The 18,888-nt window shown below is 38.9% G+C and overlaps 2 protein-coding genes across 4 annotated transcripts in view; both read right to left on the bottom strand.

Moving 5' to 3' along the window:
- ARHGAP18 (Rho GTPase activating protein 18) overlaps window positions 1–7,718 on the bottom strand; it is a 105,824-nt gene extending 98,106 nt beyond the window's left edge. Inside the window, exon 1 of the mRNA XM_087972073.1 lies at window positions 7,633–7,718. Coding sequence (XP_087828199.1) covers window positions 7,633–7,676 — 44 coding nt within the window. The 5' untranslated portion in view covers window positions 7,677–7,718. The remainder of the gene's footprint in view (window positions 1–7,632) is intronic.
- Window positions 7,719–11,607: 3,889 nt separating this feature from the next.
- The window catches only part of TMEM244 (transmembrane protein 244), a 17,852-nt gene continuing 10,571 nt past the window's right edge, over window positions 11,608–18,888 (bottom strand). For all 3 annotated transcript variants that reach the window (XM_026666031.2, XM_087971995.1, XM_087972001.1), the window contains one exon: window positions 11,608–17,411. In XM_026666031.2, coding sequence (XP_026521816.2) covers window positions 17,317–17,411 — 95 coding nt within the window. In that variant the 3' untranslated portion in view covers window positions 11,608–17,316. The remainder of the gene's footprint in view (window positions 17,412–18,888) is intronic.

The raw sequence follows: 18,888 nt of genomic DNA, 5'->3' as shown, positions 1-18,888 counted from the left end.
CAAAGTTTGGCCTGTCTTTAGGGAGGGACTCCGTCTGGATCGAAATCCACTCCTAAACTCTATGGACCCTCTGCAGGACTCTTCTGCCAAATGAAGTGTCTGCTGAAGCGTAGACATCAATTTTATAATTTCTGACAAAGGGCGATTGTGAAGCCCTAGTCACCGCTCTGCAGATTTCGTCTATGGAAGCCTGAGTGGCCCATGCTGCTGATGTTGCCGCACTCCTTGTCGAGTGGGCTGTAATGCCCTTAGGAACTGAGATGGACTGGCATTTGTAACTTTTAGCTATGGTGGCTCTCAACCATCTACCAATGGTCATCGACAACACCCTGTGCCCTGTGGATGGGTTGAAGGATAGGAATAGAGCCTCAGATTTTCGAAATGCTGCCGTGCGATCTAGATAGATGCTTAATGCCCTTCGAATGTCAAGTCGATGCCATTGATGCTCCAGTCTATGAGATGGTTTCAGACAAAAATTTGGAAGCACCAACTCCTGCACTCTGTGGAAGGTTGAATTTACTTTAGGGATGAATGATGGATCCAATCTGAGAACCATTCTGTCCACATGAAACACGCACAGGTCCCTTCTCATCGACAATGCTGCCAACTCAGAAATCCTCCTTGCTGATGTGATTGCAATTAAGAAGACCACCTTATATGTCAGGAATTTGAGACTAGCGGTTCTTAAAGGCTCGAACGGGCCAGTTGTAAGTGCGGTTAATACCTCGTTGAGCTCCCAAGTGGGATAGCGGTGAATTACAGGAGGTCGTAAGTTTGCAGCACCCTTAAGAAAGCTGCAGATATGTGGATGGTGCGCTATGGAACGAAGGTCACCCCAGGATATCGCCAAGGCTAAGGCCGCCACCTGTCTGCGTAAAGTATTTGGAGATAGGCCCTTGGTCAACCCCTCCTGTAAAAAGTCCAATAATTGTCCTATTGATGGGGCAGTTGGGTCGATCGTAGGCCCCCAGCACCAGCGACAGAAAGCAGACCACGTGGCCTCGTATATACGATTTGTAGAGGACCGTCTGCATGCTTGTATGGTGGCAATGGTATCCTCTGAAATCTGTTGGGTCCTTAAACGGTTCCGCTCAACCTCCATACGGCTAGGCTGAGCCATTGTGGGTCCGGGTGAAGTACCGGCCCTTGCGAGAGGGAAACCCTCGATGGTGGAATTTTTCAAGGTTGTTCTCTCGACAGGTCTTGTAAGTCCATGAACCACGTTCACCTGGGCCAGTAAGGGGCGACCAATATCAGTTCCGCTCGTTCCTCCAATAACTTCTGGATCAACCTGGGTATTACAGGGAGTGGAGGAAACGCATATAGAAGTCCGGGAGGCCACTGACATCGCAGAGCATTGATGGCCTCCGCCCCCTGAGTAGGGTACCTTGAAATATACCGGGGCAATTGGGCGTTGCGAGGAGAGGCAAATAGATCGAACACCGGTTGCCCAAACCTCCGCACTGCTTCCTGGAAGAGAGATGGGTGTAGGGGCCACTCTGCCTGATCTACCGAGGCCCTGCTGAGCCAGTCCACTTGTGTGTTTAAGTCCCCTGCTATGTGCTCTGCCTTGAGCGACAACAGATTGGCCTTGGCCCACTTGAACAACCTGGCCATCTCCCGCATCAGAAGTTTGGAGTGGGTACCCCGCTGTCTATTTACATGGGCCTTGGTTGTAATATTGTCTGTCAAGACCAGAACGTGGCGTGATTGGAAAAGGGGTAGAAAACTGCGTAATGCCAGATGAACTGCTCGCAGCTCCAACAGGTTGATGCTTTGTGATTGTTCGGAAATAGTCCATATTCCCTGTGCAGTGTGGGATTGGAAGTGAGCTCCCCATCCTACCAGGCTGGCATCGGTTGTGATCGTTGCCCTGCAAGGTTCCTTGAAAGGACACCCCTTGTTTATCGTGTTTTCTGACCAACAGCGGAGCGATCGGAGAACATTGTGTGGTACCTTTATCCGGACGTTGGAAATGGCTCTTCCAGATTGCTGGAAATGTAGCAGGAACCATTGCAGATCTCTGGAATGGAATCAAGCCCAAGGCACAATGGAAATACAAGAAATCAGTTTCCCTAACAGTTGAGACAGAACTGCCAGGGAAACCCTCTTTAAGGCTCTGATCTCTCTGGCCAAAGACTGGATACTATTCAACCTGTCCTGAGAGAGAAAAACCTTGCCCTCCATGGTATCTATCACTGCCCCTAAATGAACTAACCTAGGGATCAAATGGCTTTTATCCCAATTTATGGAAAAGCTGTGACCTTGAAGGGTCTCCAGAGTAATCTTGGTATCCAAATTTGTTTGATGTCTGGAAGATGACAAAATTAAAATATCATCCAGATAACATTGTAAATGAATAGTTTTGATCCTGAGGGAGGCAGCCAAAGCCGCTAGGACCTTGGTAAAAGTCCTAGGGGCCGAAGCCAGACCGAATGGTAGGGCGATATATTCGTAGTGCCGATCACAATAGCAAAATCCAAGGTATTTGTAGTGAGCAGGTCTAATTGGTATATGTAGATAAGCCTCTGTCAGATCTATAGAGGTCAGGACATTGTTCTCTCTGATACTGAGCAGAATGGACTGGAGAGTAGTCACCTTCCATTGTGGAGGACTGAATCTCATGTCTCTAACTTTAATTTTTTAAATAATAATAATAATAATAATTATTATTATTATTATTATTATTATTATTATTATTATTATTATTATTTGTACTTAGGCATGGTGCCTACCCCTGTGGTTGAAAGTAGGGCGCTTCTCCAGGAGTGTAAGTCTATATATATTTATATATATATATACAAACACACATATATATACATATGCCTATATCTATATGTAAGCCCGTATATATGGGAAACAAAATATATGGGAAACAGCGGGACGTTTTCTAAGGGTCCCCAGCAAGGGAAAGCCCCCAAGCACTCCAAGCAAGAAATATTCAGGATCCCTGGTCCCCAGGAAGGGAAACCAGCTATACAGGTCCTGGATGGATCCTTTCCTGTCAAAAACGTCCCGCTGTTTGAAATGGAACTTGAGGCTTTGCTCCAATGTAACGATCTAAAAGCAATTCCTGTTTAAGGACTAACCTGCTTATCCAATGCCAGCAGGCTAAGAGAGAAATAATCCCAGGAAAGTGGAGTGGGAAAGTACTTGCCCCGGTCCCCAGGAAGGGAAACCAGCAGGGAATGGTGCCTGTAATATTTAGGTGCGAACTTGAAGCCAGCCGTTTAAAAAGGCGGGAAGGCAGAAACTCCGATGTTAAATGCCTGAGCAGTTTAAAGAGCCACTGCTGCTGACTCTCCAAAATGTCAGACAAATGATCCTGTAAGGAGAAGTGAGCCACAGCTGCGAGCGTTCCGGCAAGATCGCAAAAATAAGACGATTGGGGAATTAGATAGGCTAATTGCCTGAAGCGGCCGTCTCAGACTGCCTGTGAAATGGCAGTCTCCACCAGTCACAAAGAGCTGCTCTCAACTGATTGGGGTGATAACCTAATAGAGCCACAAGCCTTGAAATCGCCAGATTAATAGGGGGGGAAATTTGCAAGCCGAATTAACCCAAGAGCAAACCTAAATCTTGACTAGCTGAATCAGAAACCGTTCTAGTCAGGGAGTGCACAACCTCTTACCACGAAGGCTGAGCTAAAACTGGGGGACACTGAGGAGGTGTCCCATGGAGGAGGAGGAGCATCCCAGAGTGTTAAGCCCAGCCTTTCCAGAAGAGACTGAAGCACCTCCTACTTCTGGATGCTCTGAACAGCTCATGGGAGAAATATATATTTTCTATTTGTGGGTTTTTATATGTGGTTTCAACTCATTGTGCGCTACCCAGAGTCACCTTCAGTGAAGTGGGAGGCTACATAAAATTGATTAATAAATAAAATATCACATTCATAATCTCTCCCTTTCCTTATCTCCCCCCACCCCACTCTCTCTCTCTCCCTCACACACACACCTTTAAAATACCACAAAATTCTGGATTGTTTTTGCTACAAAAAAACCCACACTGCTTACTCTCTAGAAGCAGCAATGGTATAACACAGAAGTGTCAAACTTGATTTCATTAAGGGCCACATCAGGGTTGTGTTTGACTTTGGGGGGCCCACAGTGGGCGTGGCCAGGGTGGGCATGGCCAGTTCGTCATCACTTGTGTCGGGGCCACCTGTGGTGGCCTGAGTGCTCTACCAGCAGAAACAGGCTCCCAAGCTCCATTTTCAGCTGCAATGGCATCCTGCAACCCTCTGCCACTGAAAATGGAGCTCGGGAGGGCCATGCGCGGCTCTCCCGAGCTCTGTTGTCACTGGCAGAGGTACTACGCGCTGGTCCTTTGCTGTTTCCAGGGTGGCCACATGGGTCAGATCTAAGCACTCTACGGGCCAGATCCAGCCCCTGGGCCTTGAGTTTGACATCCCTGGTATAACAGATTCTATAGTAATTATCTGAACCATTAAGCATTATTTTGTAAATCACAGTACGTATATGACAGACAGCGGTTGCCAACCAGTTGGCTGCGGCCCACTGGTGGGCCCTGACAAAATTTTGGTGGGCTCCAGAGAAATCTCACCGCCAGAGCACCCCCCCCCCAAATCCAGGCTGCGCAGAAACACAAGGCTGTGCCGCCCACATGGCTCACGGGAACCCTCTCCACCCACTCACTCCTTACCTGGCAAACTTGCCTGCTAAATTTTTCCTTTTTCTGACCATCAGCTGTTCTCCTGTGCCGGGAGATTTAGATTAACTAGGATGCAGGAAATGGTTGGATTTCTTGCTTTTTAGCTAGTCTTTGATCTTCGGCTCTGCTTTTAAGCACAGTCGAACCTCCCTTAGGACTGAAGGTTCTATTATACAGTGCAGACTCATGGCAAGCAAATTTTATGTGACAGACTCAGGTAGCCGATGGCAGATAGATAGATCACTGAATGATTCTGTGAGCAACTCAATCTCCCTGCCTGCTTTGCCTGATTTTGGGTAAAAGTTGCTCTTTTTTTATAAAAAATTCAATATTTATATAAATATTTATAATATTTACATACAAGCCATGCCCAGCCAGTCACATGACCACCAAGCCACACCCACAAATTAGGCCACATCCACAGAACTGGTTAGTGGTCCCTGGGATTTAAAATTATGAGTTTGGTGATCCCTAAGATCCAGAAGGTTGGCGACTCCTGCGATAGGAAACTCATGCCTTAAAAAGTAATTAGGAGCCAGATGTCAAATTTCTGAAATATAATTTAATATCTGGCTAACAACCATAATGTGTGTGTAAGCATGTGTGCTATGTGGTTTTTGTGTGTGTGTGTGTGTGTGTGTGTGTATTTATATGTACATATACATATATACATACAGATACACATGCACAGCTATAAACGTACACCTACACAAATCTGGCTATCTTTCTACATTCAGGAAAATAATCAGATATTAACATATTAAAACAGACTACTAATTAGGCTTAATGTGCACTAAATGCACTTTTTACTTTTGGGAGTTCAGATAATCACAAATTAACACTAAATGAAATTAATGTAATAAGGTTCTATTTTTTTTTTATTGGTTGGTACCTATAGTCAAGAATCCTTCATTTAGAGAAAACAATGAAGAAAAACAAGTATTGTCTGAATTAGTCTTCTGTTGAGGAATGCCCACGGTGATATATTTTAAAAAATCAATGGCAATAAGACTCATATTCAATAAATGGAAATTTTTAAATCAAAAGTAATTTATTTTTTCAGTCTTTATACTTCTTTCCCTTAGCAATTTTTTTCTATATGTGAAATACTTTTTGAATGTTTGGGTCTACCTGTGCTTGATGTGTTCTAGTAAGAGAAATTGGACAACAGGATATATAAGCAAAGCATGAATGAAGGGAATTGGTATGTGCAGAGCAAAAGCAGAAACTTGGAGAAACTTAAAGGTGGGTTGGTGGGAATTGGGACAGAAATTTTGAGTTTTTATAAGAGGAAATACGACTACACTGAATGAATAGACATAAAGGCAACATAAATGGTAGAACTAAATATTTTATATACTATTAGTAAGGCAAATATTCCTGGATTTATGTAATCATGAGAAGATTACAAACATAGGTCTAACTAATAAGAATAGTTTAAATAAATTGAATATCTCAGCTTACAATGTTACCTATGCTTGTGGAATATTTGATGTTAATGTTAAAACATCTATACGTAACTGATGTGCCGGTAGTACAGGAACCAGCCATAAAGAAACAACTTGGTATTTGTAACCTAACTATACATATAATTTATATTTTGGATCTTTATAGTCTAAACAGTGTTAACAATATTCAACATGGGAAATTCTAAGATGATACTTCAAACATTTATAACTTATGAAATACAGAAAATATCTTACTCAGTTTTTCATGAATATATCAAAACAGCTGAATTATTCCCCTGAGATATAGAGTTAATTTTTTTCAGATAGCTAAAACATAATGGATAGCCGGGTTTTCAATAGTATTTCTCAAAAATCAGGCTTGTTAAAACTAAGGAGATTTTGCAAAACAGTTTATGATGTGACATGATAACATTAAAGGAAGAAAAGTTTAAAATCCAGATCTTTGGAACATAGCTAACACTCTTATCATTGTCAAAGTTTAAAGATCGCATTTACTGCCACTGTTGAAATTGTGTGTGAATTCTTAGAATTGTGGAAATATCCATGACTTGAAATATATTCTTTTCTTTTCTGAATATTCATGCCTTTCTAGATGGTAGAACTTTAGGCAAGCAAATGAACAGAGAATACAACAATATTGAAACTGCTGGGGTTGTTTTAAAGAAAATATTGCATGTATCCCAATATAACATCCTCACTTGGAATCATCCTCACTTAATGAGTCAGTGTGGAAAATCAGCCACATGTTGTAGTTCTGTAACAAAACATGTTATATTTCTTTTTATATGAAAGAATCTTGATTTTCTAAGTTGCACTTACATATACCCTTGTGAGTATCCTTATGTAGAATGTATAATTGAAAAGAAGAGCAATGCCCCATTTAAGGACAGAATGTGTTTACTAGTAACCCTGGATTGATACTAAATTGCCACAAAAAAAGATCCTCAGTCAAACATAATATCCATCTGATACTTGTGTTCTTCCAAAAGACAACTTTCATTGAGCGAATGTGTTGATTTTTAATCAGGAAAGCAGTGGAAGGAAAGAAATTAAGCTTTTATTTTCTCTCTCTGCTGCATTGCTGATTTTATTGCCATGCATTCATCCCTTCAGAAAGGTGCTGACATCTTTGTTTTCTTTTTAAGCTCTAGCCTCCTGATCACAGCTCCCCACTCTCAAATCAATATTTGGTCCTTAGTGACCGAACGGATAGCCTGCAGTGTGATCTTACGAAAGTACTGTAGACTGAAGTTCACAGTATCGGAGAGTTTTCCTGAGTTATTTGCAAATAGCGCGGGGTATTATACTGTATCAGAAAGAAAAGAAAAAAGTTTGCCAGAAAGAAAGATTGTGCAGCCTAGAAACAGGAGGGATGGGAGTGCAGGAGAAACAGCAATATTATAACGTGGGAAGGAAGTTATAGAAAGGGGCTCGCCGGCAACCAGCTAGCCGAGGGCAGCAGCCGCTGGCCGCCTACGTGACTCCTTACCTGAGGTGCAGATAATGCACGAGCTTGGTCACCACGGTAACCATCCAGGCGGGATTCCTCACCTCGGGGATCCAAGGAGAGTCCGAGGAGCCTGGCTGAGCTTTCCAACTCCAGAGGTCTCCAACGCTTTCCTTGACTTTTTTGCGCCTTCTGGCGCCCTCGGAGAACGAGGCACAAGACAACGAAAGTAGGCCCCTCGGGCTGCTTGGCTCTGCCGCCTCCCCTGCCCGGACGAAGCTGACCAGCTCTCGGTCCTGCCGCCGCCGCCGCCGCTGCCGCTAATGCCAACCGGGATGAGAGAAACAGGCAGGCAGGCAGGCAGGCGCTCAGCTGCGGTTGTGGCGGCTTTCCTCCGCCTGCCGTTGCCTCACGCGCCCTCCCGTCATTCCGGCTCTCCCAGAGGGCGGCAGAGCGCGCGTGCGGTCGCCCAGTCATGCCCGAGGGGCCATTTCTACTCGGAGCCCCAGTGAATCGCTCAAGCCCTCCACTGAAAGGGAGGCTAGATCTATTTCTGGGACCGCCGCGCTCAAACTCACCTAGTGTAGCTTTTTCCTTCTAACCACTGACGTGATAAAGAGAGTCTACTTGATGGGCCTAAAATAAGCCCAGTCCTACCAATTAGGCAGAATTAACTGTGATTAGGAGTGCAGGGGCACTGGATTGGAGAAGGATCAATAGGATGGGATAGGATATGATAGGATAGGATTCTTTATTGGCCAAGTGTGATTGGACACAAAAGTAATTTGTCTTGGTGCAAATGCTCTCAGTATACATAAAAGAAAAGATACATTCATCAAGAATCATAAGGTACAACACTTAATGGTAGTCATAGGGTACAATAAGCAATCAAATCATACTAGGAAACAGTCAATATAAATCGTAAGGATACAACCGAGAAAGTTACAGTCATACAGTCACAAGTGGGAGGGGATGGGTGATAAGGAATGATGAGAAGATTAATAGTAGTGTAGACTTTGTAAATAGTTGAACAGTGTTGAGGGAATTATTTGTTTAGCAGAGTTATGGCGTTCCGGAAAAAACTGTTCTTGTGTCTAGTTGTGGTGTGCAGTGCTCTATAGCGTCATTTTGAGGGAAGGACTTGAAACAGTTTATGTCTGGGATGTGAGGGATCTGTAAATATTTTCACGGCCTTTTTTTGACTCATGTAGTATACAGGTCCCTGACTGAAGGCAGGTTGGTAGTAACTGTTTTTTCTGCAGTCCTAATTACTCTCTGAAGTCTGTGTCTGTCCTGTTGGGTTGCAGAACCAAACCAGACAGTTATAGAGGTGCAGATGATAGACTCAATAATTCATCTGTAGAACTGTATCAGCAGCTCCTTGGGCAGTTTGAGCTTTCTGAGTTGGCGCAGAAAGAACATTTTTTGTTGTGCTTTTTTTGATGACGTTTTGATGTTAGGTGTCCATTTTAGGTCATGTGATATAATAGAACCTAGAAATTTGAATGTCTCTACCGTTGATACTGTGTTGCCTTGTATTGTAAGAGGTGGTATAATGGGAGGGTTTCTTCTAAAGTCTACCACCATTTCTACGGTTTTGAATGTATTCAGTTCCAGATTGTTCCGGTTACAACATGAAGCAAGTTGTACAACATCCTGTCTGTGTGTGGATTCATCATCTCGCATGAGGCCAATCACTATTGTGTCATTAGCAAACTTCAGTATTTTAACAGATGGATCATCTGAGATGCAGTCATTGGTATATAGGAAGAAATGGAGAAAGCACACAGCCTTGGGGGGCCACTGTGCTAATTGTACAGGTATCAGATGTGATTTTGCCTAGCTTCACTTGCTGCTTCCTGTCTGTTAGGAAGGAAAGTGGTGAGTAGAAAGAATGCCAAAAACCCCAAAGGTGTTTTTTGAGGAGGCAACTGGACTTTCTTGTTTTTTCTTTGAAGATATTTCGCTTCTCATCCAAGATGCTTTTTCAGCTCTGATTTTGGAGGGTGTGGAACGGAAGTCAGAGCTGAAGAAACATCTTGGATGAGAAGTGAAACATTTTCAAAGAAAAATAAACAGAAAGTCCAGTTGCCTCCTGGAAAAGCACCTTTGGGACAACCATGACTTGGATGACTATGAATCTCTACAGACTTTTAAGGGGATGTGAATTTTGACCCGTTGCTGAAATCTCCACAATGGCACCAAATGATATTCGATGATATAGTCTGGAGGGCATGCAAAGGCTACTCCACCCCAAGCTCTACGCCAGGTCAAAGCATAGGCAAAACCTGAGGCAATCTTACATGGTAAAAGTATTTGTGAGCTGGTGTGGGCCTTTTGGAAAAGTTTTGGATTTGACCCTAGGAGATCTGCATAGGACTTCCAACCAGCAAGTCTTCTTTTGGCAATCCTATTTTTGTCTTTTGCAAGGAATTCCTACAATAGAAGTTTCAGTCCTGCTCATAGCCTTAGCATTTGTGTTTTGAACAATGTCTATGGAGATTCTCAGTCATCCAGGTCATGGTTGCCCAAAGGTGCTTTTTTTCCAAGAGGAAACTAGACTTTCTGGTTTTTTTCTTTGAAGACATTTTGCTTCTCATCCAAGAAGCTTCTTCAGCTCTGAAGAACGTATATGGGCTGTGATGGCTAGTTAAAAGATGCTCAGCTTGTCAGCTGGAAACTGACAGCCCAGTTCAAGACCCAAGCACCGCAGGAGGAGGTGAGCTCCTGCTATTTGTCCCAGCTCCTGCCCATCAAGCAGTTTGAAAGCATGTAAATGCAAGTGCATACATAACTACCATTAAAGTAACAACGTTTTGTGTGCTTTGGGACATAGTCATGCAGGCCACATGAACATCTTAAATGTTTTCAGATTATGCTGATTTCCTTGGTGAGTTCTATCCCTAGAGTCAGACAAGACTGCCCAAAGGAAACCTGTACCTTTACCCTTTTATGTTAATTCAGTGCACTGCCAATTTATACACATTAAAGATACCTGGCTGGTTTTTTTTTTCAAATATAATTTTTGTGCCATTTGTTGCTCTGTAATAGACTGATGTTCCAATTGTGTACCTTTCTCTGCTACAAGCAACTTTCAGTTTGCATGGTGGTATCTTCACTCATTTGCATGGAACTGTGAGCCCAAAAGGAAATGCAAAAAAATAATTATGGATTATTCTTTGTAGGTGAAGTAGAAGCTAAACATGAAATGCTGCTCCCAAAGAAATTCAGATTTATCCCATAAAGAATTATGTAGATGTCACAAGATACCAGAATCTATATTCTCTACTGTCACACACTTCTAGCTGTATTATAGATTTTTTAAAAAAAACTTCTGATTAAAAATAAAAAGATAACAGAAAGAGAAATAGCTGTAATTAGTTAACAAAGAGAAAGGATAAACCTTAAAGACTTAGCTAATAGGTGGTGATATAGATAATTATATAGGTTTTTCAATCCAAAATGAAACCACTAAACAAGCACTGTGACTAATGAAAATTTAATTTCATAGCATAATTTGCTGTAAATTATGTTACTATTAATATTTTATGTAATGTTTCACTAAGGATACCTAGATAAAAATTGTCTATTCATAACAGGAATCTATGATAGACAGTGATATTTCTCAAGCCCATTGTTGAATTAGTATATTATTGAAATCTAATAAATTCCTTCAACCACTAGTTTTCTTATTTCCCCATAAATGGTCATTTTTATTAATACAATTACACTAATAAATGAAAGATTTATGCTTAAATGCAGAAAAGTAGAAATGAAATAGTGTTGCATAATCTACAGAAAAACGGAGAAACTGTATAGAGTGTATAGTATAAATATGCATGGTTTGTTAATTATAACAAGAAATTCCTTATTTTTCATATTGCTTCAAAACAATTTTTAATAAAATGGCATTTGCTACCCAAAATAATATCAGAATTCCCAAAGCAAATAATTTGCCTGGCTCATCTACCATGTTCTGTCTAATGCCTATTGATTGATTAGATTTATATTCTAAGTTATTGCAACTAATATAAATATAACCTTATTTTAGACTGACAGCTGTAATAATCAGAATTAGTAACAGAATCCTAGAAAACAGAGGACCAGTTTGCATAGTCTCTAATGATGTTGTCCATACTGTAGCAGTGATATAGTAGTGATATAAATATCTTTAACACTAGCAACTGACATGATGCTTCTATTGTGATATAGTGGAACTGCATAACACTTTGATGGCTAGGGAATGGAGAATGTGGCATTAAAACAGTTTGTCATTGGACACAATATCTGTAGTGGCTTTGAGCCTTTCCCATTGCATATAGTATGCCTTTCTTACAGATGCTGATTCTTATTTTTGCTTCTCCACATCTTTAACTGCTGACAATTATATCATCATTGAGTATTTTCTCCAGTGCAGAGAGAAGTGACTTTTACAGAACGTATGCCAAACCCTAATAATGGAAGTCCTAGAGCCCCTCTTGATCCCACACAGGAAACCAAAGAAAGAAGTAGGGCCTGTTTCTATGTACACACACATATATAAATCCCTAAATGTTTGAAGAGTCTTTAAAGGGCCATGGTAAACATGTGTCAAATTAGCCTTTTGTATTTAACAAGGCTCTACTGTGGAACTGATAATTAATCATGATTATACAAGGTCTTAAGACTAATCCCTCTTCTTGAAATAACTATTCATACCGAGAAAGAACCAAGCTCCATTTGTACCTGAATTTTGTTTTTAAAAATTCTAATATATGTTTTAACACAAGGTAATTTTAATAAGGAAAATTATATCCAAAATAACATATTTTAATTGTTAAAACACATGAACACATGCACAGTTTCTAATAGATTACCATAGATAGATTCTGTAACTCTGTTACAGAATTAGGAATCTTTTATGCAGCATTAGACCAAACTCAGTGAACACAACCCAACAATATTGGAGAGTTCTTGTACATTTAAAAACTTTATTTTAGCAGCATAAGCATTTCATATTCTCTTTCTTAATCATTCAGATCTTCCATACAGTATCTCTTCTTGTTTAAAGATGAATGTTGATGGAGTAAAAGATGGAACTTTGGACTTCTCTCCAGCTCTCAAGAAATGCTGGATTACCTCAACTGGATTGCTGTCTCAGCACCCCAGCACTTGTCATGATCATTCATCAAAGTTTGATATCACCTTAAGATGTGCTTTTAAATTACTGTTCCATGATGGTCCAATCTAAGTATAATATATAAAATCATACATTGCAATGTCCTACCTGCCAATGAATACTTCAGCTTCAACCATAACAATACAAGAGCAAACAATAGATACAAACTCAAGGTTAATCACACCAAACTTGATTGCAGGAAATACGACTTCAGCAACAGAGTGGTCAATGTCTGGAATACTCTACCTGACTCTGTGGTTTCTTCCCCAAACCCCAAAAACTTTAACCTTAGACTGTCTACTATTGACCTCACCCCTTTCCTAAGAGGTCTGTAGGGGGCGTGCATAAGCGCACCAATGTGCCTACCGTCCCTGTCCTATTGTTTCTTTTATTTTTCTTATATGTATCCATGTATTCATAACTATGTTTTTACTTATACCTATTATCTTGTAAGCAATTGACAAACCAAATAAAATAAAATAAAAATGATCATAGGAAGTACATGTATTTTATGAGAATGGTCCATTCAAGAATTCTCTTGTCCCTTTGTAACTTGACTTGAAACATTCTTACTGACGTTGATAAAAATTTATACTTTTTCACTGTTTCCGCATTTATTCTCAAGTGCAACTTTTAAGGTGTTATTAAATTTACATATCCAGTAACAACAGTGAAGAAAAGTTTGCATGCCACCTCTCAAAAATAGTTTAATTGGTTTTCCTACATGTTGGTGAGGATTGGACTAGAACAGGGGTCTCCAACCTTGGCAAATTTAAGACTTGTGGACTTCAACTCCCAGAATTCCCCATTCAACTACGCCTGTTGGGTGTTTTTTTTCTCCTACTCCCTAGAGTGGAGAGATTGCAGAGGAAAGGATTACAAGAGAGTAAGCAGGCATAGAATTGAAGTCTAACAAAGCTGGCTGAGGAATTCTGGGAATTGAAGTCCACCAATCTTAAAGTTGCCAAGGTTGGAGACCCCTGGACTAGAATGATCCTTGTAACTGCTTCTATAGTCCTTAGCTGTTGAATGTATTAAATCATTGGTTGCATATTAGCTAAAGTACAGTATTTATACTTCTCATGTTAAAACTGGAATTTCTTAATGAAAACAACATCAGCTCTGAGTCTACATAGCAATGCTAGTGAAGCTGCTGATTAAAAAAGAAAGATACTGTTGCTAAAAATAAGTACCTGCTTAATTCGTAGATTAATTTATGCAATAATATAATCCATTAAAAGTCTGTAAAACTACATAAACATTTAAACGGTGGGACAAATAATTGGAATTATGTACACAGTTATATGTGCCATTTCCAACCTTCTTGTTTAGCACTAATGGTGCAATCCTATACAATACATACATTCAATCAGATTTTATTTCTGTATGATTTTATAGAAAATCACTGCCTTAGCTTTGAAACGATAGGATCTGGATTGTAAAAATCAGATAACCACCAGATGGAGCCAAAGAATTAGACTTTCCTGTATCTGTTGCCACCTATTGATTATCTGGATGTTTGCAGTTCTAGAAGCTTTATGAAGGAAAACAATCCTAAAAGCTTCTAAGAAATAATATTCATAATCCCATTAATATAATCAGTGCTACAGTATCTCATACAAAATTCTTACTCCAGCAGTAATAAATGGGGAGATGAAAAAGAGAATTGACACTGGGAAAAATTGCCACAGTACAGCAAGAGCAGTACAATAAGCAGCCCAAAGAGTGGGGTAAAAATATCCACAGATAGATATTGTCATGTCCTTCCACCTTAAATGGGAAGATATAATACAAGCTAATGGTCATCTGGGATTTTGCAGTCCAGATACAAATCCCAAAGTACCAAAGTTCTACATTCATTAATCAAAAGCTCAAAGTAATAAACATATCTTCATTAATCCTAACAGCATTCTGCAGCAGGCAGATATGTTGACCTCAAGGTCAATGGATTCTTCTAACTATAACTATAATTAGATGGGTTGTTTTTAAGGTCAAAGTCTTTTGTAATTAAATTACTGACCCATTTTATTTTCAGAGAATGAATAGATTGGATTCTATGTTTACCTGGCATTTTATATATACATAGTAAGAAAAGTTCAGATACATGTTTAATTCCTGTATTTTATTGGGCCTTTAACATATTATTAAGAACAGTTAAATTGAACAGTTTTTAAAAAGTCAGGATTTCTATGTATAATAAAATAGAGACATTTTGATTATCCAGTGGGGCATTTATTATTTAAAAAGCACATTTTAAAAGGTTATAAATTGACCTGTGTCAAACACGCCTGATGAATTATATCAGTTTTTTAAATGGTTCTGAATAATATCTTTCATACTGTTTGCAAGTATTTGTTGAATATCTAAAATCTTTTATTTATTTCTGTGTGTGTGTGTGTTTGTGAACTATTTATCTATTAAATGGATTGTAGTCCACTGAACCATCAATCCTTATATTTGTCTATAGAATATAAGATTGATATTCTTGTTATATATATATTTGTTTGAATGTATATATTTTCTATATTAAAAAAGGCCCTTTGAATAATATAGGTCCTAGATAAGAGATCTTGTATTCCTTTAACTGAGATCCAGTTTGGTGTAGTGGTTAAGGCACCAGGCTAGAAAACAGGAGATTGTGAATTCTAGTCCCATCTTGCATAAATGCAGTTGCATGATCTTGGGTTATTCATTCTCTCTCCGCCCTAGGAAAGAAGCAATGCAAACCATTTCTAAAATCTTGCCAGGAAAAACTGCAGGGACTGATTCAGGAGTCAACAATGACTCAAAGGTATCAAACTCCCTGACTCCTTATTCCTTTAATTATTCCTTAGACAGCAAAATTAAGATTTAGCTTTCCATGCCAAAAATGCCTGAGGGACTTGAATATAAATGTGGAACAATCTTGCTTTCTTTTGCACATCTACACTCTACATCCACCTAAGTTGCTTCTTTATAGCCTTCTGCAGTGCAACCCATATGTAGATAATAATAATGGCTTATCTATTGTCTTTACGAAGTTCTTCCAGTTCTGGAAAACACTTTTCTCATTCCAGATTTTGTTATACGTTTGGGAGCAGGTGCTTTTTCCAATTAATGTAATGCCTATTGCATGTTTAATGGTATAATTATTGTGAATAGTAACTGCTATTTTGATCACTCTTAGATTTTATAAGTTACTTGGAGTATTCCCTTAAGGAGAGGAAAAAGTGAATAATACTATAAATATAAATGCATAATTGCTTTGGATTCACTAATGGGAAAAATAAACTGTGAATAATATTGATTGCTTTAACAATTTGCTTTAATAAATTGCTTATTTGGCTAAATTGTGCCTGTTTTTCAAAATCTGTAGAATGTGATGTTTTCTTTTCCCAGGCTGTCTGCAAGGTCCAATATATTCTGTTTAACACTAATCTCAAATAGAGTTTTTTTTCAATTTCTAATAATTCATTCCTTTATTTTTTTATTTAATTCTTTTAAACTATAGATAAAATAGATTGAACGTGAATGTTTTGAATATAGAGCATGTGGTTTACACTCGAACTATAGTTTTTGGTCTAGTAGTGGTTAAGATACCAGGCTAGAAACTGGGAAATTGTGAGTTCTAGTCTCGCCTTAGGCATGCAAATCAGCTGGTTGACTTGAGACAATCTCTCTCCCTCTCTCCCTCCCTCCTTCCCCAATCCACTGGGAAAATATGAGGCAGAAGGAGTATTATGTATGTTTACCACCTTGAATTATTTAAAAAATAATAAAGGAGGGATAACAAAAGAAAGTAAATAAATAATAATCTGAGATATCATCACAGTTTTATTAATTATTACTTATATAGTAGGGTGCAGAGACCCACCGTGTTAATAAAGGAACCACAACACACACACACACACACACACACATCTGTGGTAAAGATCTGCACATTGTAAAAATCTTTTAATTTAGAATGTGGCCACACCCCTAACAGTTAACACATTCTGGTATGGATTTGTCAATATTAATTTCCTACACACACTCACAAAACCTGTTTCTGCCAAAATATGGTTAAAAACATTCATAGTAATCAATTACCAGTAATTTGGTCTAGTGGTTAAGGCCCTTGGCTAAAAATTGAGAGACTGTGAGTCTCTCCCTTAGGCTGAAAGCCAGCTGGGTGACTTCGGACCAACTCTCCTCACAGGGTTGTTGCTCAGTGGAAAATAGAAGGAGGAATGAATATTAGGTATGTTCACTGCTTTGAGGTATTTATACAAATAATAAAGGTGGGATATAAACTAATTAATTAATTAAAAACAGACTAAATTCATTGTTATGTGCTGGAGCAAAACTTTATCTTTAAATATTCTTTCCATCTCTTTCCAGCTTTAATCAAAGAAAAAACCTTGGAAATGGCACGTATAACTATAAAATAAGTTGAACAATTACAGAGTATATATTAAAAAATCTCTGAATAGCACCAATAATAATAATAATAGATAATGGAAGTGTTTCTGATTCTACTCTTCAGAAAATTACATGCTGATCCAAGCATGTTTTGTTAAAAAGATAATGGAGACACTGAACAAAATATTTCAGAAATCATCAAGAACAGGATAAATAAAATTGTCCTTGAACAGATAAAAAGCCAAACATTGACCACTGCAAATCATTAAAATGAGGCCAGAACCTATATAGGAAGAAAGCGGGGAAAACTATATGAGTGTACATAGTATTTGTAATGCGTACAGACATTAGTGTGTTGTACTGAATAGAAATATGTTTCTTATTTAGGCTATTGCTTTTTTCTGTTTTTAAGGAGTTTTCTTTCTTTCTTTCTTTCTTTTCAGGTTCAGGAAGAAAAAATACGATAAATGTCACCATTTACTTTATATCTGACTCTTTTCATTCTGAAGTATGCCTGCAGAACCAGTTCCAAGCGTTATGTTATTCTGTTGAGTATAATTAAGGAAATCTTGATAAATATGTTTCACATATCCATACTATATATATCATTTGTTATTTCTTTCTAGGGAACTCTAGAATTTTAGCCCTGATGTTTGGGGTTTAGTATTTTTTTTCCTGAGAACACTCAACATCTTACCAGGACAGAACTCTCACTACTTCAAAGTGGGAAATTTGTAAATGTTTATATGAACCTTTATGTGTTTAGATAATTTATCTGTCGTTATTCTAACAGTCTTTTTTAAAAAAGAATTTTGTACTGACTTTAGCATAACCAACACAGGATCAACTTCAGAATGTCCCCACTTATATATATTTTGGTCACTACATTATAAAAAAGATGTTGAGACTCTAGAAAAAGTGCAGAGAAAAGCAACCAGGATGACTAGGGGACTGGAGACTAAAACATACAAAGAACGGTTACAGGAACTGGGCTTGGCTAGTCTAGTAAAGAGAAGGACCAGGGAGACATGATAGTGGTCTTCCAATATTTGAGGGGCTGCCACAGAGAGGAAGGGGTCAGGCTATTTTCTAAAGCACTCGAAGGCCAGACAATACTGAACAAGGAGAGATTTAATCTGGAAATAAGGAGAAACTTTCTGACAGTGAGAACAATCAACCAATGGAACAGCTTGCCCTCGGAAGTTGTGGGAGCACCATCACTTGAGACTTTCAAGAAGAGATTGGACTGCCATTTGTCAGAAATGGTGTAGGGTCTCCCACTTGGGCAGGGGCTTGGACTAGATGACCTATAAGGTCCCTTCCAACTCTGATTATCTGAAATTTGTCCAGGAATGTCATGCTACTCTGGGGAGAACTGGTGATCTGAAGGCATTTCCTCTGCCTTTTAACTTTGCAATTGTTCTTTCTAACTCAGGTTTATTTTTGTTTTTAACCACAGATTTTATATGGGTTTATTGCTTTACGTGTACATCTTCCAGAATCATGTCTGATGGATGGTATAGAAATTTGTTAAATAAATAAAATAAAAATAAAAAGTTAATATTTCCCCCTGACTAAGCTCAATTCCTGAAGACTCTATGAACCTGTAATTTATTGTCAATAAATTAAAAATTAATATAAAATTATACATTTTTAAAGCTTCCTTATACCTTTGGTTTTGTGGTGATTTCTCATCCAGCCATTAACCAAAAGTAATCAAATTTGCCATGTGACATATGCATTTGCATCCAATATTATGA

Source organism: Notechis scutatus, chromosome 1 (genome assembly GCF_049901735.1).
Source record: "Notechis scutatus isolate UNSWTSFEM ecotype Mainland chromosome 1, rNotScu1.2, whole genome shotgun sequence".
NCBI lineage: Eukaryota > Metazoa > Chordata > Lepidosauria > Squamata > Elapidae > Notechis > Notechis scutatus.
This window is presented reverse-complemented; position numbering and strand designations above follow the sequence as displayed.